Genomic DNA, 23,946 nt, shown 5'->3' on the forward strand with positions numbered 1-23,946 from the left:
CAGAGGCCAGAAGCAGCAGACGTCCACCAGCAGAAGCACCTCTCAAATCTTTATTCAGCAGCTTTTTAACATTTTGTCTTTTCTTACAAAACCAGCCGGAGGGTCCGAACGCTCGCCCGCCGTGGGTCCGCGTGGACCCACGTGGACCCACGTCTTCCAGTGTCCCCCACGGCACATCGTGTCTCCTCCCTGACGGAGCTCCACCCCGGCGGGGCTTCGGACACCCGCTTTCCGACACGAGAATACTAGATATACTGGAGTGTGAGATGAGCGGTGTTCCTGAACGCAGCACATGCACCGACTACAGCAGAGGATTGCGGGTTCTTCACCCCTTCTGACCCTGGAGGTCTTCCTCCACCTTCCTGTGAAGATCGTGAGGTCCCTCCTACACGGGTGGAGGTCTGCAGCGGCTAAGGAGCGCACGGTAAGTCGAGTGTCATGGTGTTGAGACATTATCCTACGAAGGCTTCTGAGGCAACACACACACACACACACACACACACACACACACACACACACACACACACACACACACACACACACACACACACACACACACACACACACGCGTGGAACCCGACAGTGAGAGAACAGAACTATTGCACATACGGTTCTACAGGACAGCCGAGGAATTCAACATCAACACACAGGCCTGTTTGTTTCCTTGTCCTCCTGCACTCATGGAGGGTAAGAAGATAGGAGGGTAAGAGGGTAGGAGGGCAGGAGGGTAAGAGGGTAGGAGGCTGGAGGGTAAGAGGGTAGGAGGGCAGGAGGCAGGAGGGTAAGAGGGTAGGAGGCTGGAGGGTAAGAGGGTAGGAGGGCAGGAGGGCAGGAGGCTGGAGGGTAAGAGGGTAGGAGGGCAGGAGGGTAAGAGGGTAAGAGGGTAGGAGGGCAGGAGGGTAAGAGGGTAAGAGGGTGGGAGGGTAAGAGGGTAGGAGGGCAGGAGGGTAGGAGGGCAGGAGGGTAAGAGGGTAAGAGGGTGGGAGGGTAAGAGGGTAGGAGGGCAGGAGGGTAAGAGGGTAGGAGGGCAGGAGGGTAAGAGGGTAGGAGGGCAGGAGGCAGGAGGGTAGGAGGGTAGGAGGACACCCAGTGGGTTCCTAAACAGTTCTCACAGGAAGAATCTATCCAGTCCAAGCTTCCAGGGTGGAGGTGAGCTTCTGGAGCTGAGAGGTGGCTTCAGATGGAGTTGTAATGGAGATGTGATGGAGCACCCCCAGCGCCCCCAGCACCCCCAGTGCCCCCAGTGCCCCCAGCGCCCCCAGTGCTCCCAGCGCCCCCACGAGCCCCCCACCAATGGAGGGGGGCCGGACACCAGGGGGCAGTTTCTATTGCAGATTCTTGCGAGTTGGGGTGTTTGTTAACTGACTGGGGGGGTCAGTGTGGAGCAAGTGTGTGTGTGTGTGTGTGTGTGTGTGTGTGTGTGTGTGTGTGTGTGTGTGTGTGTGTGTGTGTGCGCCCGCTCATGGGGTGGGGGGGCTCAGTCCTCTACATGTTGAAGCCATATGCAGGCTGAGCAGGGAAGCCCGCAGCAGTGGGGGGGTAGCTGTAGCCTGGGTATGGAGGCTGGGGGGTCACTGGAGCAGGAGAGGACGTCAGCATCAGCTGCTGGCCTGGAGACACACACACACACACACACACACACACACACACACCATTAACACAAGATCTCCGTCTCTGAAGGGTCAAACCTCTCCTCCAGCAGAGGACCTTGTTTCTCCAGCAGACCAGAGCCTGAGGTGAACCTACCAAACACCATGGCCTGCGGCTCCGTCGGCTCCTCCTCGGTGGTCCTCTGACCCTCGGCCTCCTCCAGCTCGTCCACCTGATGGGGACAGAGAAGACCGGGCGTGAGACGGGCTCGGGTCTCAGAACAGTAGGTGGGACGTCTTCAAGCCGCACTGAAGAACCTTCATCCATCTCATCTAGGTATCCCCACCCAGAGGAGACCTACTCAGAGGCCCAAAGCAGACATTCAGCTGAGATAGAATATATTGATATTAAATATAAATGTATCAGCAAGATGAGGCTGAAACCAGCATCACCACCTGTGCTGTACCTCTAGACCCCGTGGAGGACCTGAGGCTGAGGCCTCAGCTGCCCCAGATCTTCTGTCAGCTCTGCCAGAGCATTTGACAGCCGCAGATTTGACTCAGCGCTCTGGGTACCAAACATCGCCATTAGAGGGCATTGGGCCCCGATCACGCTGCTCAGGGGCCCCGAGGTCCAGACCCTTCATGGAGGCATCTCCCAGAACTCTGGACCCGAGGTGGTGAAGGCACTTTACATTTCAAATGTAAATTCTTCACTATTGCATGCACTGTGGGATGGGGGGGGGGGGGGGGTACCTAAGCTGGGCAGCTTCTGTCAAAGGATAGTTTCATCACACACACACACACACACACACACACACACACACACACACAAGGAGGAACAGTTCATTTCACTAAATGACTAAATGGTCTTGTCCTGTTCGGTCGGGGGGGCTTGTTAGGTCATGTGAAGTCAATCTCCATTCCAGGCTGGGTGGAGAGAAGAGGACTGAGGAGAGGAGATGTCATGTGACGTCTCTGTGGAGGTCCTCAGTCCTCCAGGTCATGGTGAACATGTCCAAATCCTCTTCTCGTGGCAGCTGGTCTTGAATTTCTCCGCTTGAGGACGTGTCAGCCCTCATCACAGAGGCTCCGAAGATTTTGACAAGAAGTCAAACGACATCCATGAACTGAGCCTTTCCAGCAGCTATCAAGTGGAGGTCCAGGTGAAGGAGATACTGGGCACTCTTTAAATGTCTGTGTGTGTGTGTTCGGATTCTACATCTTCAAAAACACAGCCTGTTTATAAAACACGCATTCAATTCATCTGCACCTCACACACATTTCAGCAGACAGACAGGACGACAGAGAGACAGGCAGGCCGACAGGTGAACGGCTGGTTCCACGTGCACTGCAGACGCTGCAGACGCTGCAGACGCTGCAGACGCTGCAGACGCTGCAGACGCTGCAAACGCCGCAGACAACGCAGACACTGCAGACGCTGCAGACGCCGCGGACGCTGCGGACACTGCGGACGCTGCAGACGGTGCTCCACAGAGCTGCCCAAAGGCCTTTGTGCTTGGGTTCCAGCTCAAACAGAAGAGGAGGTTCCACTGAGATTCGGAGGTCTGACAGCATCTGCGCCTAGATCTTGTGGGTTCCTAGAGAAGGACTGCTCCCTCTGCTGGGAGCCAGAGGACGTTCATCCTGGAGGCTGAAACACTGGCCTAAGGAGAGGAGGCTGCGTGAAGGAGCCGGAACATCTGGAGTTAGTGTTTGAGTCCACAGTCTACCACCTGCAGTTAGAGACACGGGCTGCATCTCAGCGCTGGAGCAGAGCCGGGTCTGCTGTCTGGAGAGCAGGAGCACCAGGACCCGGACCCAGACCTGGACCTGGACCTCTCCGGCACCAGAGGCAGCCCGTGACAGACGTTAGTGGTGAGAAGCATCTATGAGAAAGGACAGGCCGGTCCTGGTCCTCAACGTGCCCAGGCTTCAGTCCAGCACCCACTCAGACCTTCAACCTTGGGAACACCAACCGTCTTCCATCAACTCCTCCCTGTGTGTGTGTGTGTGTGTGTGTGTGTGTGTGTGTGTGTGTGTGTCTCAGAGGTTTGATGTACCATCTGATCAGTTTCTTCTCAGTGTCCTTGACCTCAAAATCTGTGGAGGTAGCAAGGCTTCAAGAACCTTCTTCCAGAGGAACCGCACAGGCTGTCCAACCTGGAATGGAGGAGTTCTGTCTTCTCTGAGAGCTTCTTGGTGTTTGTGAGTGATCAATGGGAGGAAGAGGATGGAGAGAAGGTTTCCACCAGGTAAACAAAGTGTGTGTGGAAGCAGGACAGAAGCCCAAGCATGTCGTGAAAGCTCTACTAGTTCTCAGGCTATCAGTCCAAGCCGGGTTCCTACATGACAGAGCCAGAGGTTAGGACAGACAACAAGGAACACAAAGAGGAATGAAAAGAGGGCCAGAGACCATCACCTTGGAGGAACACTCTTGGACCTGGAGAGAAACCCAGAGAGAGGTGTTTTCCAAAGGAGGCAACCATCTCGTCCTCAGCAGACGGGGCCAGCGGGGCAGAAGACTGACCTTGGAGAGGTATTCCCTCATGACCTGGATGAAGTAGGGCATGGCAAAGTCCATGATGTCGTGCCTCCAGGCCAGCTCCAGCACCACGTCGGGGTGCAGCAGGTCGTAGGAGGCGAAGAGGCAGGCGGCGAAGCATTCCCTCCGGCCCTCCTCCAGGAACCACTGCAGCAGCGTCTCCGCCAGCTCGGGGTCCTTGGACTCGGCGGCGTACTGCATGGCGTCCTGGAGCAGGAGAGAAGATCAGGGGACCTCCTGGGTGGCAGTTTGAGCATCGGCGCCGGCCACAAGGTCTCAGCTCCTCGCTGCGACTCCTGCTACTCCACATCCACGCTCAGATGTTTCTCACCTTGTAGAGTCGGTCCTTCTTGCAGAGCTCCACGCTCTGCCTCCAGCGGTGGTTGCCCCTGTACAGATACGCAGCGATGCGCCTGAACTCCACCAGCTGGTGCTTCTCCAACCTCTGCGCCAGAGCCATGGTGTCCAGGTTGTCATACGCGTCGACGGACGCTCTCAGGCCCTGCGGAGGACAAGCCCAGGAGAGGAGTTCACCTCCTGGTTCACCTCCTCGGTCCCCGACGGGCCCGAGGTAGAACTAAGCACAGGAGGTTTGATGTCCACGGATGGGGACGCCTTGTAGAACATCAGGAAGTTGACCGTGGATGTGATAGGACCGTGGATGTTGCCCCGGACTCTGGCTCGGAGGCAGAAACCAAAGCTAGCCTCGAGGACGACGGCCTAGCGAAGGAGCTAACGGGGAAGCGAACGGCTGCTAGCGTGAGGACCGAGCTAGTCAGGGAGGAGCACGGACCTGGTAGTCCTCCTCCTCCTCCAGAAGGTTGTTGAGGGCCTCGTTCACAGACTTGTTGTTGTGGCTCTGGACGGACCTCAGATACGGTTTGACCAGCTTTAGCTGCTTCACCTAGTTGAGCAGAAACAATGAAGGTGTCAGCGGTCATCATGGTAACAGCAAGGACAGAGACCCTCAGAGAAGATCACCTTTGAGAAAAAGGCGACGGCTCGGCTGTGGTCCAGCCGAGGAGACAGGATGGTCAGCAGGTCGTTGAGCAGGAGGGGCTTGTACTCCAGGTAGAAGGTCAGAGATCTGTAGTACAGCTCCACATTGGCAACCTGAGGGGTTCAACAGCCACGTGTGAAGATCCCAGAGAAAGACATGGAAGGAGACGCTCAGGAGGACCTTCAGCAAGCGTACCTTGGCGATGATGTCCTTGAAAAGGCCCTCCTTCCAGGCGTCTGTGGGGTGAGACATCATGGTGAGGACGGCATTGTCGTACTCCTCGTATTTGTCGTACAGGAACACCAGCTCCGCCCACAGGTGGGACTGTTCTGCTGCACGGAGGACCTGCAACACGGAGGAGACACCGCTGAACATCTGGACCAAAGAATCTCGCCAGAGCATCTCGCCAGAACCCAGCCTCAGCACGGAGGGTCTAAACTGCAAGACGGCAGAGACTCCACCTTCGGGATGTTCACTCTGGACCAGAAGAGCTCCAGGTGCTCCCTCATCTTTTGAGGCTTGAACTTGGAGTAGAGGATGGCCAGCTCCGTGAACATGCCCATGTGAGCTCGTTCCAGACCAAGCGCGGCCTCCAGCAGAGCGATCAGTTCCTCGAAGAACCCACGGTCCTGGTAGTAGCTGATCAGGTCCTCCAGCTCGTCGGCGTGGATCACGATGTGGAGACCGCAGATCTGCGCCAGCCGGAACTCCTCGCCGTCCACGCAGGCAAAACAGACCTGGTCCACAGGGAGGAGAGGAGCTCCAATCAGAAACGACCCTCCATAACCTGGTCCCGGACCTCATGAGGACCTTCTGCTGCCTGAGCCAACCCTTTATTACCTAACCAGGCACAGGAACCGGGCCTAGTGTCGGATGAAGGCAGAAGGTGTGTGTGTGTGTGTGTGTGTGTGTGTGCACACGCTGTCTACACACACTTTCATAAAGGGGGTGAGTCCCTACATGTCGGTGGAGAAACCCCCCTGGATCTCCAGGTCTCCTGCATTACCTCCTTCCAGGTACGGGTGCTGTTGGCCTTCCTGGCGCTGTCAACGGCCGCCTGGAACTCCCCCAGGTGCACCAGTGTGGAGGCCAGCCGGGAGAAGTTCGACACGTTGTTGTGCAGCAGCTTGGCGGCTTCGTACATGCCCTCCTCGTAGCACCGGTCCCCCACCTGCAGAGGAGGACCAGGGTCAGAGGAGGGCCAGGGTCAGAGGACCATAGTGTGGTCCCAGACCTCCGGGTCCCCCCAGAGCGGCGGCGGGACTCAAACCTGCTGGATGTGGGCATTGTTGGGCCCGCTGACAAACTCCTCCAGCTCAGCCAGACGGTTGGTCTTCGCCAGGGCGAAGATGAGCTCCGTCTCCACATACGAGTCCCGGGCCTTCTTCCGAGCCATCTGCAAGAACTTGACCAGGTCCTCCCAGTTATCTGCGGAGAACAGAGCCCTTCTGGAGTCGGTGTCTGAGGAGGTGGCAGCAGGACCTCCTGCCGAGGAGCCAGGGGCTTACTGTTCTTGCTGGCGGCGTTGACCACCTCCATGTAGGCCGACGGGTCCGCGGCCTTGATGTAGGAGTCGATGGCCTCTTTGACCAGGTCCCTCAGCAGCTGGGCTCGGGCCAGCTGGCTCCACACCGCCGGCTCGTTGCAGCGCTCGGCAAACTCGTAGGCCCGGTCCAGGTTCCCGATGTGCTCTATGAGAACCTGAGGAGACAGACGACGCGAAGGCGTGTGAGACAGCGTGGGCAAACGGAGGTCCTCCACAGATGTTTCAGAGTCATCCGCCCGGTTCCTGCCCGCACCTGGATGGCCGAGGTGTTGACGTCAAACTTCTTGAAAATGGCAAAGGCCTCCTCGAAGAGCTCGTTGCTGATGGCGATGTTGGCGATGTCTGGAGCGTCGTAGTTGTCCAGCCTGCTGATGTACTCCATCACGCGTGTCCGGTCCGCCTTGATGGCTGTCAGAATCAGGAGGTTCTGGAGGTTCCTGGTGAGGAACATGGCAGCCGGGAGTTACTGGCGGGACTCGTGTGTCGGGTCCAAATGGCGAGACCGCGGAGGTCCGTCTCCTGAACCTGTGTTCGCTGAAGACGGAGTTGTCTAGCACGATCTTCTCCAGCAGCTCGATCAGCTCGTTGGGAAGGTCGGCGGTCATGAAGGCCTTCACGCTGACCGACACCTCCTCAGGGTCTTGGGTCTCCGACAGAGCCGTCTGCACCACCTGACGCGGACCGAGACGGGAAACCGTCCATCAGCACCGACCCGTGACGGCCCGCGAAGGCGGTGGGGTTTCCCACCTGGTCGATGAGCTGCCTCCTGAAGGGGTTGCTCTCCTCCAGAACCTTGGACCACAGCTCGGGGTCTTTACGTCGCACCAGGTAGCGAGCCTGGCTCTTGAACAGTGAGTTGTCGTTGCAGACCTGCAGCAGAGAGGAGGACTCAGAAGGTGGATGTGGAGCTGAAGCACGGTCCTGCATCCAGCAGCGACCACAACTAACATCTGACTGGTGGGATTATTACTATAACCAGTGGGATTACTACTGTAACTAGTGCGATTACTATTCCAAGCAGTGGGATTACTACTATAACCAGCAGGATTACTACTATAACTAGTGTGATTACTATTCAAAGCACTGGGACTACTCCTTCAACCAGAAGGATTAATACTATAACTAGTGGGATTACTATTCTAAGCACTGGGATTACTACTATAACCAGTGGGACTACCACTGTAACCAGTGGGATTACCACTGTAACCAGTGGGATTACTGTTTCTAAACAGTGGGATTACTATTACAGTGGGTATACTACTATAATGAGTATGCTTACTATTCTAAGAAGTAGGATCACTACTATAACCAGCGGGATCACGACTGTAACTGATGGGATTACTACTATAACCAGTAGGATTACTATTCTAAGCAGCGGGATTACTACTATAACTAGTGGGATTACCAAACAGTGGGATTACTACTATAACCAGCGGGATCCCTACTCTGACTGATGGGATTACTATTACAGTGGGTATACCTCTGTAATGAGTAGGGTTACTATTCTAAGCAGCGGGATTACTACTGTGACTGATGGGATTACTACTATAACCAGCGGGATCACTACTGTGACTGATGGGATTACTGTTCTAAGCAGTGGGATCACTATAAGGGTGTGAAGCAGGAGGACTTGTTGCCTCTGGGTTGAAGGCTCCAGCCAGGATCTTGTGTGCGTCCTGGAAGCTGAGGGCCGTGAGAAGGTCCCACCTTGATGAGCTCCAGGTCGCAGCGGCCCCTCTCGTAGGCCACGCAGGCCAGGTGAGGGTCCCTCTTCTCGCAGTAACGTCCCACCACCGCGCTGACGTAGAACGGGTTCTCCTTCAGGAAGCGCTCGGGGCTGTTGTTGCTGTCGATGTAGATCTTGGCCAGGGCGTTGTGGGTGGCCGGCTCCTCGCAGCCCTCCTGGATGCGGGTCTCCAACCACGGGAGGAGGAGCTTCAACCTGAGGTATGGAGAACACCTTTGAGCTGCTGAGATGCCATCAAGAGGTGGAGCCCAGGATGTGGAGGCGGCAACAGACCGAGAAGAAACATTGCCACAAGAGTCCATTAGAGGACAGTGTTTTGTTTGTTGTGTGTGTGTGTGTGTGTGTGTGTGTGTGTGTGTGTGTGTGTGTGTGTGTGTGTGTGTTACATCCCACAGTACGTCCCATAGGAGAAGACACTGCGAGAGAGGGAACCCGAGGCTGGATTATGGGATGTAAGAAACATCATGCTCTCTTGATGGCATCAGAAGAACTTCAATCACCAGATGAGAAGAGGTTCAGCTGGAATCTTGGACAAAACAAGCTGCTGTGGAGAAGACCTCCGCATTCTTCTCCCTCCCTGTGAAGCCTCTATTACCATTGTCCTGTGGCGACACTGAGATCACCTACAACCACACGCTGACGTCCACCTTCAGCTGCTTCATCTAGTCAAGCTAAAAACAGACCTGTGGAGCTGTTGAATCACTTTGAGAAGATATTACCTGTTCCTCTTCTCCACCTCCTCCACCAGCTCATCGGTGGAGAATAGGCCTCTGACCACCACGATGAGGTTCTTGATGACGTCCTCAGAGCAGTCGACATCCAGCAGCCCACCGATCACCACGGGCAACCGGCTGGGGTTCACCTGGAGACATGAGGAGGCTTCAATGTCCTCGTCCTGTCTTGGACCATTGACCTGAGAGGGGTCGAGCACCCTGGATGGACCCTGGAAGCCTGAAGGCAGCGCTGACATTCAGAGATGTCAGGAGTCCAGGAGGCAGCGCAGGAGCATCTGCTGGTCACGGAGCTGACATGTGGTCCAGATCCACGGCCCTCCTCACCTTCTGCACATAGATCTCGATGTACTTCTGCAGGCTGTTGCGGTAGAGGTAGAGCACCAGGTCGTGCACGAAGTCAAAGCGGTCGCAGACGATTATGAGGGGCAGCTGGTCCGTCAGCTTGGCCTCCTGAGAGGAGAAGGAGACAGACGTTCAGGCGTCATCCGGTCGTTGTAGATGTCACCCGGAGCCTGTGCTCACCTTGAGGAAGTTCTTCACCCTCTCTGGGTCGTAGCAGTTGCTCTCCCTGCAGATCCTCTCCACTTCCTTGATCTGCCCGGTCTTGCAGGCCGCCTGGATGTACTTGAAGTGAACGTCGGGCTCCTGGCTGAAGTTCACGATGGAGCCCAAGAAGTAAAACAGGCCTTGAACAGAGAGCAGAGGAGGAGGTTCAGTCTGTACCATGTTCTCCATCCACCCTGAAGGTCACGTCCGCTCCCGAAAGCTCCGGAGCGCGGCTTTGAATCTGATGGTCTCAATCCCAGCGGTGACCTTCATAGAAATCTCCTGTGCCTCGTGAACACTATTTCTGCTTGGACATCTTTGGATGTGTCTGAGGCCACATCTAGAGCCCTTCTGGAGAAGAAAGTGAGAAACCCTGGCCAGCAGAGACCTAACCACTGAGCTAGAGCCAAATAAGGAGTGTGTTTCAAACATCTCAGAGCGCAGAGACCCTTGACCCACCCTCATAGCTCTTGAAGGACTCAAAGAGCTCCACCAGCGCCTGCGTTCCCAGCTGCTCGTGGTACTTGGACGCCACCTGGACACAAAGCTGCAGGTTCTGCCTGATGTTGGCCGACAGCATGGCCTTCAAACACTCCAGCGAGTCTTCCACCGACAGGGAACCGAAGAAGTTCACCAGCCACTGTGGAGGAGACACAACGAGGGACGGGAGAGATTGTCAAGCCGGAGAACGTCAGGAGCAGCTCCTCAGAAGGTGGCTCTCACAGGCAGGACCACCACTGCAGGCCTACCTCAGGGTTGAGCAGATGCGTGTGCACCACGGCCCGTTTGATGTCGTAGAGGTCGCTGTAGTGCTCCAGAGCTCTCTGCAGAAGACCGGCCTTCTCACACAGCTGGGCCACGTGGGCGTGGTCATAGTGCGTGAACATCTGGTTCCCCAGGATGGCGTCAGCGACCTTCACAACGGGTGTGCGCAGACGGTCACGAAGGGGTTCTTCTGCCGAAGATTCAGGAGTCCGGAGCCCGGATCCAAGCACTCACCTGAGGGGCGTGAATCAGGTTCATCTCCAGCAGACGTGTCTGCAGGTGGCCTTCGGCTGGACGGTTGTTCTTCAAGGCGTCCAGCAGGAAGGAGGTGCACTGCTGAATCAGGCTGCCCTCCATGAACACATCCACGATCTGCAGCAAGGAGCAGAAACAGAAGGAACTGAGGACCTCCTGCCCGGCCACAAGAAGTTCATCTGGAGAAGAAGAAGAGTGTCTTCAGGCCACCTCGAATGGAGAAGAAAACGGGAGACCGGAGGCCTCGGGTTGTCTCAGCTCAGCTGAAGATGGACACCGACTGGTTTGAACCATCTTTGAGTTATTCATGGCTCAAACATCAACCATCAGCAGCTCTTGATGTTCCTCTCCTCACACTTTCACCTCCAGCCACCCCTGTCAGAGACCAGGTTCCAGCCACCACCTTCATCCTCATCATCTGTGAGAACAGCTTGCGTTTGAATGTTTGGAGCACCTTGGTGGGAGAACATGGACCCTGGAGCTCCCGAATCCAGACATGGCCTGGACATCTGAACCCACTCTGAGTGCGTCAAAGGCAAGAGAAGCAGGTCCATAGATCAGTGTGAAGGACACTTTACCTGGTTGATGTTGGCCAGCGGCTCCTCATCCTGGACCAGCATCTGGGCGAACTGTAGGCCCTGGTCTGGATTGACCCTCATCACATTCCTCAACAGGAACACCCAGTCTGGAGTGTAGCCCACCTGCAGGGGCAGAAGATCAACTCAAACATGGAGGTCCCTCAGTCACTCACACACACACGAACACATACAAACACACACACACACACACACACACACACACACACACAGTCTTCTTGTCTTATAGGAGCACTGAGGAGGTGACGTGGTGATGTCTGGGAGAAGAAGGTCCTGACATCCCTAATCTCCTGATGCGCCCTTTCAAATCTCAGTCTCCAAGGAGGTCTAAGCCACAGACCTTTTGGTCCAGACTCAGTGTTCTGCTGCCCGTCCCACTGGTCTGATACCCTCAGAAACATCTCAGCCTGCTGACGCTCATGGACCATGAGGACCATGATTCCTGATGGTGTCTGAGAAGAAGAGTCCCACTCACAGCTCTGCTCTGAGCATGAAAAGTGGAGATCAGCTCTCTGCTCGGGGGACAACCTTTGGGCCTGGACTGAAACCAGAAGAGAAGGAGGTTTTCTCCTGCTCTGGAAGGATTGTCTCTGAGCGGCAGCAGCTCGTTCTCCTGGCACCGAGGAGGACAGATTTCTCCACCATGTAAGCACTGATGTGACCAGCAGAGCAGATGTTTTCACAACAGACCAAAACCTGCGTGGGTAGTAGAGGATTCCTCAGCCCAGTGGAGAGGTGTGTGTGGACTGTGCCCAGGTTCATACCTTCTTGGCATACAGGACGATCTTCTGGAATTGGCTGGTCTCTGCGAAGCACTGGATGACTTTGTTGGGGACGTTGGCTCGGAGGTAGACGCTCAGAGCCAGGGTGGGGTCGGAGGTCTTCACCAGGTCCCCCAGCTCCTCGGAGCACTCCAGCTGCAACAAGTCACAGGGAGAGGGGTGAGATGACTGGAAACAGTAGAGATACTTTATTGATCCCAAAGGAACTTAAGGAGCAACCAGGCCCACCTGGTTGACCTGGGGACCTTCAGGCCACCAAGACAAGGAACAAACAAACGTTCTAATAAGTTCTTCTGGAGGAACAAAACGCGCTTTGCCGATGAAGCCAAGACAACTTTGCTAAAAGGTCTGCAGCACATGAATCTCGGGGGGGTGCGGATCTGGTGAGGGTACAGGACCTTCTCCTTGACCTGCATGGAACCTAAAACTGCGATTGTAATAAACATAACAGGGCTCAGACATGAAGAAGGAGAAACCGAGAAGAAGGTGACACTGGAGGAGCTTCAGCTGCTCCACCGACAAGCTTTTTACTGACTTTGACCACAAGACGAGAGAACCTTAGAGAAGGAGAAGGAAGAAGAGGAGGAGGAAGAAGAGGGAGAGGAAGAGGAGGAGGACAGGAAAAAACAAGGAGACAGTGTTTGAAGGGAGCTGAAAACTCGGGACTCAAACTGGTTCTGATATTTGTGATAGAACCAGGTGAGGTGACTGCGTGCTCAACCCTGACCTGCAGGAGATCTTCAAACCTTGGCAAGAGAATCTTCCCCAGAGCAGCTGCTCCTACCTTGTCCTCCTTCAGCCACTTCTCCAGCAGCTGCTTGCGGCCCTGCTGCAGGACAGGCCTGCAGAGTTCCAGCGATTCCAGCTTGTTGAGCTGGCCCAGGTCCAGAAGAATGCCAAAGTACTGCAGGAGTGGAGATGCCTGGCCCGGCTGGGCCGTGACGCTCTGAAACTTACGGATGGTCTCCGCTGTCCGCAGGATTCCCTGTGAGAGGGAGATGACAACGGAGGTAAGGAGAACGTGGAGGAGCAGAGACACCTCCTCCATGAAGCCCTTGGAGGACCCACCTTGGGGGCCGATGCAGCAACCTTGGCAGCCTCCGAGTAGCTCCCCTGGGCAAACAGAGTGTTGAACTTCCGGGCAAAAAGCTCCTCCGCTCCGGCGAGGTTGGACCTCACGGCCACTCTCAAAGCCAAATCTGGGTTCTGGAGGACATTGGTGGCGTAGTTGACAATGTTCTCCTCTTCTACGCACACTGACAGGACCTGGCAGCGGAAGAAGTAAGTAGAGCTAAGTTGAGGATAGCGGTGCCTCCACCTTCGGCTTTATCTTCAGGAGCAGGGGGCCGGTCCTCCTACCTGGCCCTTCTTGTTGACCCCGATGATCCCCGAGCTGGCTTCATGAGGAGACGTCACAAAGATAGTTTCTGCACTGATCCTGTTCATGTAGATGCAGACCCCTGACTCCAGGTCGTACAGGTGGATGTACCCGTACTTGGTGATCAGGTAGATCACCCCATGTTTGCTACCGATCTGGGGAGGGGGGGGTCGTCTGTCAATCAAATGGGGATCTAAGACACTGAAGGTCTTTGAAGGTCTTGACCCTGGAGGTCCACCTCACCTGCATTGCCACAGGGAAGTCCGTCTGGGCCTCAGGAGGGAAGAACACGTCCACGGCCTTCTTGGCAAAGGGCTGGTTCCCGGCAGCAGGCTGGCCCACCTCAATGATGTGAAGCTGGAAGAAACAGGTAGAGCGTCACCCCAAAGCTGATGAACCCAGAACCTCTGAGCTGATCTGTGTCTGACACCAAGAGCTGCAACGTTCGGAGGAACTCCGGCAGTCGTCCAGGACCTGGAGACTTTGTGGTTCTTAACGATCAACAAAGTGTCAAGGGATGGATGTGATTTGTGAAGGTCAAAAGTTCAGCTGGAAGAGTCCCAAAGTCCAGCTCTACCAAGGATTCCCTGGAACACCTCCTGTCCTTCACAGCGAGCCCGGTGCTGGGACGCCCGACCCACCTCTCCACCAGTGTGGATCTTCTCACCTTGCCTCCGGCCTGGGAGCGGACAGCGAAGCAGAACAAGGTGGAGGCTTTGGCGTTGCCCTCCACCTTGAACTCCCCAAAGGCGGCGGCGTGGCCTTCAATGGGCTGGGAGACCTTCCTCTCCACGGAGTACAGCTGCATGGCTCCCACAACACGGTTCTGCTGCAGAGCATGAAGACATGACATTGGACATCTTTGCTGGGGCCTTTAAGGTATCAGCATTTGCTGTCCATCTCATGACCATCTCATGACCATCTCATGACCTGAGAGACCATCTCATGACCATCTATTGAAATGTAGGTCCAGTTTAGCGACAATTGCTGCTTGGAGCTGAAACCCCTCTGTAGCAATATGAATTTAGGTTCTGTCATCTCGTCTTAGGGACACCTGGATGAGGGTCTGATCACAGGTGAATGATTTCAGACAGACAGCAGCCTTTTCTTTAGCTGGACCACCGACCCTGGTCCGCAGGACCAGAGTGCACCAGCCCAGGATGAGGGACAGTGACGGCCTCCATGTCACAGAAGATTAGCGGGTGAATCTCCAAAGCAAACAGAAAAAACGAGAACCTCCTGGTTTATTTTCTGGTCTGCGGGACATGAGCTTCCCCAGAGACCAAGACATGATGGACACCCAGGGTATCTCCTCTGAGCTTCCATCCTGGGTTAGGATGGAAGCTCAGCTCACCCTAACCCTAACTCAGCTAACCCTAACCCTAACCCTAACCCTGCTCTCGCAGTGAGGGAGTAGAGAGGAGGTCCGTGTCTCCACCTACCTGGGCAGAGATCCCAATCAGCAGCAGCCACTTCTGCTGCTCATCAGTCCTGTAGTTGATGATCTGACATCCTGCCAGGCTGGCGTGGCGGTCGAAGACCTTGGTGGGCTGGGAGTCCCCCTCCATACTCCAGTGGAAGACTGCCGCGTCCGTCACCAGGGCGACCGTATTGACCGAAATCCACTTCCAGAATGTGACCTCCTCCATCATAGTGTGGGCCTTCATCTTACTCTTCATCTCGATGTTAAAGATCTGCAGTGTTTTGGCAGCTGGTGGACAAGCAGAGGGAGATGGTGAGAGTGGCAGGGGGGTCGGGGGACCCAGGAGACCCAGAGGACCCCGGAGACCCAGGAGACCCTGAGGACCCAGGAGACCCCGGAGACCCAGGAGACCCTGGAGACCCAGAAGACCCAGGGGACCCTGCTGACAGCTTTGGGTTCCTCTGACTCGTATGCTTTGCCACACAGCCAGGATTGGAGCAGCAGGAACGCTTTAGTCAGACATTCATCACACAAAACGGACACCTCCAGCCTTCGGACCAAAGCTCTGCACAGGGGCGTCCTTCAGACCACATCTGGGAGAATCAGGTCTGTCAGACAAACGGACAGACAGACAGATGGGAGTGAAGAGAAGGGAGTTTTCACTGTGGGGACAAAGCATCCAGGTGACTGAGCCTGGAGCTCCTGGAGTCCTTCACCTTTCTATGTGCGCTGCATTCAGAGTCATGGCACTTTACTGCACAGGTTTGACAGCAGGATCACCCACCATAATCTATATCTACAATCTATATCCTTAATCTATGTCTCTCATCTATCCCTTTAATTTACGTCTAAAATCTATGTCTATGTTCTACGTTTAAGGTCATGGTTACTAGTCAGTCACTAGCATATACTCTCGGAGAGCTCATGGCTGTACAGTGTCCGCCTTTCAATAAAATGCATTATTAGACTATCTACGTCTATAATCTGTCTATGATCCACATCTATAATCTGTTCATGATGGTCTACATCTATAATCTAAGTCTATAGTCTATGTCTATCATCTACATCTATTGTCCAATTCTAAATTCTAAGTCTATGATCTACATCTATAATCTATGTCTACAGTCTACATCTATAATCTGATGATGATGATGATGATCTACATCTATAATCAAAGTCTATAACCTGTCGATCATCTACATCTATTGTCTAAATCTATTGTCTCAATCTATAATCTGTCGATGATCTACATCTATAATCTACGTCTAGTCTATGTCTACAATCTACATCTATTGTTTAAATCTATAGTCTACGTCTATAATCTACATCTACAGTCTGTCGATGAGCTACATCTATTGTCTATGTCTGCCTATAATCTACATCTATAATCTAAGTCTAAAGTCGACATCTATAATCTACGTCTATAATCTGTCTATGATCTACATCTATAATCTAAGTTTAAAGTCTACGTCTATAATCTACGTCTATAATCTGTCTATGATCTACATCTATAATCTAAGTTTAAAGTCTACGTCTATAATCTGCATCAATAATTAAGTCCATCATCTGCCTATAATCTACATCTACAGTCTGTCTATGAGCCACATCTATTGTCTAAGTTTAAAGTCTACGTCTCTAATCTGAGTCGAAGGTGTAAATCTGTATAACCTATGTCTACAGTCTGCGCGTCCTTCAGATAAGCGGAGTCCAGGCGCAGTAGAGGAGCAGATGTGTGTGAAGGCAGACAGGAAGCTAAAGGTGCACCTTCAGAGAAGAACCCCAGGCCTGGATCTCAGCTCCGACAGCAGGCCGCCGGGATTCTTCAGCCGGGCAGATCAAATGACCTACCAGATTTACAGGAGGTGAGAAGACCTTCAACATCTCCTGGCCATCACTTTTGCTCATGTCGGACTCTTTCTGATCCAGCCTACAGAAGATTCTGAAGAGCTAAAAGCCTTTTTCATGCTTCCAGCTGCTTCACAGATGGATTGTTTTGAAAAGGTGACCATGTCTAGGAAATGTGGAAGACAACCCAAGGTGTCCAGGCGTACATTGGCCCGACAGCCCAGGTCCTGTGGTTCTCCAGATGTGGAGCGTGTGCTGCTTAGATGTGAGGACACAGCAGAGCACGCTGAAGGAGCTCTGATGGCACACGGTTTCCTCCCACTGTAGGTATCTGACCAGGCCTACGAGTCAACAAGTCATGCTAACAAATGTCATCTCATCAAAGCAGGTTGTGTGGCGGCAGGTCGGTTGGAGGCCGTCTGCTGCCAGGAGGCCTGCATACAGAGGTCTTCTCAGCACGGCCTGGGTTCTGATTGCTTTGGGATGAGAAGACCTCTGCAGGCTGGAGGGGCTTTCCCAGAGGCTTCTATGAGACACCGCTACAAGATTCACACGATGGAGAGGACAAGGAGGACGGAGAGGATGGAGAGGACAAGGAGGATGGAGGGATGGGGAGGACAAGGAGGATGGAGGGATGGGGAGGACAAGGACAAGGACAATGGAGGGCTGGACAAGGAGGACGGGGTCCAAACTCACCGTCTGGGAGGCGACAGAAAGCAAAGGGGGCAGAAAGCAGAGAGTCAGTCTGAGAAGAAGAGGACAAAGATAGGAGCCTACAGGAAGAAGCAGACAGAGAACTTGTCCTCGGGAGGTTACAGAAGCTGGGTGCTCTGCTGGAGCTGTGAGGGACAACTTCAAGGCAGAAGCTCCCGACCACGCCGGCCCACCCTCTCCTCCCAGGAGGCTGCTGGAGATGCTCCTACCTTTCAGGGCGATCACCTTGCTGGCCGGATTCATGATGGCGCTGTCGGCAGAGATGGGCCTCCTGATGGGGTTGGTGGGATCCGCCATGTCCACGATGACCACCTGGTTCTGCTCGCCCACCTTCTCCCGGACACAGATGAACTTGTCGGACTCCATGGTCAGGTAGCTGAAGCCGATGTTGGCGGGGTTCACGCCCAGGTTCTGCAGCTGGAGACGCCACAAAGAGCACTTCAGTGCTGGAGAGACGCAAGCTGAAGGTGTCTTCATCTTCAAACTCCAAACCCTCAGCCAGCAGGACATCTGCAGAGGGTTTAGACGTCAACCCCAACTGGTGGGAACACGGCGCTCGGATCACGCTACTTAGCATCACTTCACGGTGAAGATAAAGATGTTGAGGAACCGTCGGGGAACCTTCCTGTGTTTGTCCTTGACAAGGTGGGAGAACGTTTCTCTCCTGTCTGTTCTCTCCCACCAGATCATCCTGAGGATTCAGAGATAGAAGGCTCTTTTAGAGCATCTGAGGAGGAGACGTTCACAGCGCTGAAGGACAACCCTCATGGGAGAGAAGTACTCAGAGGCTCACGTGAGCTGTGGGACCAAAGGGTTCCTCTGGGAAAGAGCATGGACTTTCCAGGGATCTTCTTGAAAAGCAGCTCTCCAAAGGAGCTCAAGGGATGGAAACCCGGCGCTGCGTTCACTCACACACACACTCACACTCTCACACTCTCACACTCTCACACTCTCACACTCTCACACACACACACACACACACACACACACACACACACACACACACACACACACACACACACACACACACACACACACACACACACACACACACACACACACACACACACACACACACACACACACACACACACACACAGCATGAGGCAATAGCACAGGAATCCTGCTCTCATCAAAGGAGGCCTCTATCTCCAGATCTCCAGCTGGATGGATGGCGGGAGCTAAACGCAGAACGCCGTTCCAAACAGGCGTCTGCAAAACAGGAAGGAGGTCGCAGACTGCAGCCATGATGGACAGCTGAGAGAAGATCTTAATCACAGCTGCCGCAGCTCACGTTCTGGGCCAAACATCAGAGGGGTTTCTGGCGGCAGGAAGCTGTCCTCCAGGTTGGTCCCTCACAACTTCTACACCTCCAAGCCACCAGAGGCAGCGACCCCGAGCGAACATCCATAATCCACCTTCAACGGGACCAGACTCGCCGGGAGACATGGAGGAAGTCCAGACGATCGGTGAAAACCTCTCGGTGGACACAGAAGAAGACACTTGAATCATCTGCATCCTATGACTTGGGACGTCTCCATGTCTTGAGTGAAGAGCTATGACTTCACTCGGCGGAAGATGTTGGATTTTCATGCCACGGGGATCCACGTCTGGGATCTCCTCTGTCGGAAGGGATGAACGAGCCTATCGTGGAGCCACAATCAGTGCTTGAACATCTGAAGAGCATTGAAGGTGCGGGTTTATCTCCTGACAGGCCTGCCGGAAAGGCCGGGGAGATCCTGAGGAAGGATCCGAGTCATCTGCTGCATCTCCTTCCTGGCAGCCAAAGCTCTGAGGAAATGGAGGAGGCAATAAAGACAGTGATAGAGGAGATAAGGATGGAGAGGAGGAAGAGCTGGAGCTGGATCTTCTGGCTGCTGAAAGGAAGGCTTGTGCTCGTAAGGAAGTGGAGAAAAGACAGAAGATTCTTGAGCGATAAATGTTAGGAGAGGAATAGAGGAGGTTGGGACAACCTTCTTCATTCTTGTCTGATTCAGGGTGGGGCTCCTGACTCACCAGAAGAATATACATACACACACACACACGTACGTGCGAACGCACACACACATGCATGCACACACACACACACATGCTGCACTAAAATCCCAGCAGAGACACAACCTGCAGTCTCCAAACCACCTCTAGGAAGATATCCTGGGACCTTCAGACCACTGAGCTCCTCTGGTCTCGGGCCGTAGGAGGCCACCATCACGAACAGAGAACATTAAATACAGCAGGCAGACCTTCGCTGATGATCCGCTGAGTCACCGGCTGGGTAGATACATCTTTAAGGCCGGACATGTTGCATCAGCAGCTGAAAGCCCCGGGTCCATGAGGAGATCCACGTGTTACTGCTCCACCAGAGAAGAAGAACATCCTGGAATGTTCTCTGACATGGAATGTATAGGGAGCATCATTTCCCACTCTGGCTTCCATACAGCGCACTCCAATCATCCATCAACCCATCTATCCTCCTATCCATCACCATCCATCCATCCATCCATCCATCAGCAATATTGTCTCGACAGTCCCATTGATGTCTCCTGAAATGTTCCATGGACATTGTGATAACTAGTCCGGTGGTAAGATCTAGAGGTGTGTATCAGTGTTGGGGAAGAGATGCTTTTGGTTGGAGGTCTGTCCATGCTCTTTTGTGAAAGTCTTTTGTCATGTGTCTCACTTCCTGTCTCAATGAGTCCTTCACTAGATGGTTGGACATGTTCTGCTCAGTATGTTTGGATGGTCAGGGTCAGATTGGACCCAAAGCACATATGGAGGAGCCCAAAAGGTATTTGACCACGAGATGGTTCAGCTGGATCTTCGGCGAACCAGCGTCTCATTGTGGTCAAGGTCCTTCACTGAAGTTCCAATATCATTTAAAGTCATTGCAGCTCATCCAGGACTAACCAGACCTGGTTGAGCCTCCAACTAGAACCCTGTGAGTTCCTCAGCATTAATGCTATGCTAACGCTAACAGAATGGAACCCGGTGCGCTCAACATTTACTTAACGTCGATGTGCTTGTCTCCTTAGCACCCTTTGCACACACACACACACACGCACACGCACACGCACACACGCACACACTTTGAATCAGTCAGTCACTTAGCCTAACAGAGAGGACAACAGGGTTTGCTGTCCACCTTCTCTGTCCATCCACCTGCTGGTTGGATGGACGGCTGGGAAGCATCGCTCCATCAGCTGAGAGGCAGCAGGACACGTGAACGTCAGCAGCTCGGCAGACCATCTTCAAGCTCTCTGGTGCTGAGTTACACCAGCTGTGACGCTGCGTAGCTAGTTCACCCCAGAGCCATGCAGGCGTCACATGACCCTGACGGCCTTCTCCGTGGTCCCACACACTCCGCAGAAGGTCTGTCAGTGTCTCTGCAGACATCCAGGGCATCCAGGGCTCTGTTCCTGTTAGCCAGGGAGTCAAGCTGACGTGAACCGGCGGCAAAGGCAAACGGATGAGCATGAGGAGACTCCTCACCATCAGGTTCCTGCAAAGACAGACTAATTCTTCTACTCCATGTTTCCCCGCTGAACCCCGACGCAGACAGAACTGGAAATAGGCCGAGGAGAAAAAGACTAAACAACTTGAGGCCCAAAGTCATGGCTTTGCAAATTCCAGGCATACTTCCGTCGGCGGGAGCTGCTCCGCTCACTGGGGCCACGGCCGTTGGAGAAGGTGCACCAGGGTGGAGATGAAGCATGGCTGCCGTGCACGCTCTCCAGGCTCTGTCCTCTCAGAGAGGGAGGGCGCTGGTGGGCCGGTGCTCCGGGCTCCATCTGTGGCCCCCCAGGACAGGACGGGACGGGACGGGACCGGGGGCCTGAGGGGCCTGAGGGGCCTGCAAGGGCCTGAGGGGCCTGCAAGGAATCTGCAGGGGATCTGCAGGGGATCTGCAGGGGATCTGCAGGAGCAGACAGCAGTCCTGCCTCCTGGCAGCCACAGACGGGGCATAAAGGGTTCCTGGCTGACGGGAGCGGGGCAACTGGCAAGAGGAAAGGGGGGGAAGGGGCACTTTTCCAAGTGAAAGGCTGTTCCACTGCCGGCCGTTTCCATAACAACAGGCTACAGACGATGGTAGGCGGGGGGGTCACAAAGTTCCTCTGGCTGCTGCGGGACAACCATTATGAAAGTCCAAGGCAGAGAAGAAAGGAGGTCACAGAGGTGATGGTTCTCCTGCAGGCCTCCAGTAACTGGCTGTCTGTTTCCCTAGAAGGCCCAGAACTTCAGAGGCCAGGACCACACTGGTCCTCCTTCAGGAGCTGAGAACATGACAGACGGAGCCAGGAGATGAAGCGCCTGCTTTAGAGACGCTGAAGGCTATGCCCAAATGCCTGAAGTCCTTCTTAGGTGTCAGAGGAACACGATGAATACGGGGCAGATCTGGGTCACGATGGCGAGAACCGGGTTACCTCTGAGGTCTCCTAGGGGACTGAAGAAGGCAATCTAGCGAGGAAATGGGGAACCAAGTGTCCTCTGGGTAGTCAGAAGATCAGCGGGTTGGCACCCACCCTCCGCCGGCCTCCACTAAGAGGACAACTGTCAGGTTGCAGAGCAGAAAAACCCACCGGCAGGACTGACGTCAAAATCTGACCACCGTGATGTTTGATGAGTCATCCTCCATCGTGCGGTCCGGAGGAGCTTCGGGGGAGTGCAGGACAATCTGGGGGCAGAAGTTGGTCCAGTGAGTGACGCCTCCAGACGAGCAGCTCTGACCCCCGAACCCCTCAACTATACTGGGACCGCGCCGGCCGGAAGATGACGATGACGCCCGCGCAGGTGGAGCTGCGTGACACTTTGGGTGATTCTGCAGAGTCACTGCGTCAAGGAGGCCCAAGGAGGTCCGGGGACTGCTCGGACCTGCCCGGGCCACGGGGGTGACCCACATGAAGATCGCCTCTGTTCAGATTGTGGGAGCGGGGCTCTTCCAAGAGGAACAGTACCACCCCCGCCCTCCAGAAGAAGTCCCCAGAGGTCACTGACATCACGAAGACAAGATGATGTCAAACTTGGTGGCGTTCTCCTCTGTCTCCTCTGTCACGGCCATCAGAACACCGAGGACGCCTTCCTTCACTTCAGACACCTGCATCAGACCCAGCAAACCTCTGTTGGAGAAAGCCCTGGAGCAGTAGGAGGCTGCCTACTTCCCAGAAGCCCAGAACACAACAACTGGGCCCGGGTCTGCCGGCCCGGGCCTGAGGCCCTCAGCTGAGCCCAAACACCGGCAGCCCCGCCGGCGTCACGACTGGAGATGACAGGCGGTCTTTCCGCCCCGGGTTAAAAAAAACTGCAGCGTATCCAATCACACACACACACACACACACACACACACACACACACACACACACACACACACACACACACACACACACACACACACACACACACACACACACACACACACGTCTGCAAAGGGCTGACTAGGGACCGAGCCTAAGACCAGGACCGGGTTCGGGCCCGATCCCGGTCCCAGGCCCCAGGCGCCGTGTCCGTAGCGTCCCCCTGCCCCCCCTCCCCGGCCCCCTCCCCGGCCCCCACCCACCCCGGGTTAAGTGCGACGTGAGCCGCATGAGTGTTCCGCTCCCCCCGGAGGAGCTGCGGAGCTCCTCTGAGGACCGGAGGATCCTCGGCGGCTTTCTCCCCCGGTCCTCCCCGGTCCTCCTTACCTGCAGATGCTCCTGGAAGCGGATGGGCAGGATCTGAGCCATGTTCTGGAGCTTCTCCGCCGGAAGAACCGGAGGGGTCTTCAGCAGAGTGTGGCCGGAAGACGCGGCGGCGGCGGCGGCGGCGGCTCACGGATCCGACGCCGGTTCTCAGTCAGCGGCCCCCTGCGCCGGCCGCGGATCAGCTCCGCGCCTCCGCCAGGAAAAGTAGTCCAGCGGCGCCGCTCCTCCGCGCCGCTCCGCGGACTCGCGCCGGTTCCCCGCGGTTCAGCGCCGGCCGTCCGGAGGTTCCGCCCGGGCCTCGGCGTGTCACGGCCGCCTCGTTGCCTCCGCGTCTCCTCGTCACCGCAGCGGCTCTGCCGTGCGGCTCGTCTCCCTCCGCCGCCCCGCCCCGCCCCGCCACGGCCCGCCACGGCCACAGCCCCCCCGCGGATCACGCACGGATCTTACGCGCCTCTTCGCAACTCCTGCACCGTCACACAGGCGTGTGCACGCGCGCCCACGCATATACGTACATTGTGACACGCACGTAGATAAAAAATATATGCATGGATTCTTCTTCTTTCGGCTTCTCCCTTCAGGGTCTCCACAGAGAATCCACCTTCTCCATCCAACCCTCTTCTCTGGATCCTCATCTTCACACCAACTACCTTCATATCTTCTCTCATGACGCCCCTCAGAAGGGCTGGTGAAGGTTGGTGGGTGAGGTGGAGGAGGAGCTGCCCGCTGGCACTGCACCTCGGCCTTTGCTACATTTACAGAGACCCACTCTGCCACACACACACACACACACCACACACACACACCAC

The 23,946-nt window shown here is 55.1% G+C and overlaps 1 protein-coding gene across 5 annotated transcripts; it reads right to left on the reverse strand.

Moving 5' to 3' along the window:
• Nucleotides 1–36: 36 nt before the first annotated feature.
• On the reverse strand, nt 37–23,473 carry cltcl1 (clathrin, heavy chain-like 1). 5 transcript variants are annotated; one of them, XM_086173972.1, is made up of 32 exons: nt 23,141–23,473; nt 17,675–17,882; nt 14,926–15,194; nt 14,151–14,312; nt 13,727–13,840; nt 13,465–13,638; nt 13,174–13,371; nt 12,890–13,090; nt 12,088–12,240; nt 11,306–11,428; nt 10,707–10,844; nt 10,457–10,621; nt 10,167–10,347; nt 9,684–9,847; nt 9,486–9,611; nt 9,147–9,289; nt 8,388–8,622; nt 7,428–7,550; nt 7,206–7,351; nt 6,934–7,117; nt 6,643–6,835; nt 6,405–6,562; nt 6,141–6,305; nt 5,596–5,871; nt 5,330–5,479; nt 5,116–5,247; nt 4,928–5,038; nt 4,466–4,636; nt 4,120–4,341; nt 4,006–4,032; nt 1,747–1,822; nt 37–1,610 (listed from the first exon to the last, which is right to left on the reverse strand). In XM_086173972.1, exons 1-32 carry the CDS (start codon nt 23,180–23,182, stop codon nt 1,486–1,488), a joined length of 5,055 nt encoding a protein of 1,684 aa, XP_086030098.1. In that variant the 5' UTR covers nt 23,183–23,473; the 3' UTR covers nt 37–1,485. The 5 variants fall into 5 exon arrangements, with proteins under 5 accessions (XP_086030098.1, XP_086030099.1, XP_086030096.1 ...); XM_086173973.1 differs by lacking the exon at nt 4,006–4,032; XM_086173970.1 differs by lacking the exon at nt 23,141–23,473 and having other exon boundaries at nt 4,012–4,032; nt 17,675–18,047.
• Between the last annotated feature and the right edge of the window lie 473 nt (nt 23,474–23,946).

The sequence above is a fragment of the Fistularia commersonii genome, chromosome 26, assembly GCF_037954325.1.
Source record: "Fistularia commersonii isolate RoL2024-O1a breed Wild chromosome 26, RoL_Fcom_v1.0, whole genome shotgun sequence".
NCBI classification, from domain to species: Eukaryota; Metazoa; Chordata; class Actinopteri; order Syngnathiformes; family Fistulariidae; genus Fistularia; species Fistularia commersonii.

What these genes read in the sequence shown, in the direction of transcription:
- cltcl1 (XM_086173969.1), bottom strand. Translation starts at nt 17,975, where the DNA reads ATGTCCTGCTGGCTGAGGGTTTGGAGTTTGAAGATGAAGACACCTTCA. An exon ending in TCAAGGACATCATCGCCAAG is followed by an intron (nt 5,248 to 5,329) that starts GTACGCTTGCTG and finishes TGAACCCCTCAG; the next exon opens with GTTGCCAATGTGGAGCTGTA. An exon ending in AGTGTTCCTCCAAGGTGATG is followed by an intron (nt 1,823 to 4,005) that starts GTCTCTGGCCCT and finishes TGTCCCCATCAG; the next exon opens with GTGGACGAGCTGGAGGAGGC.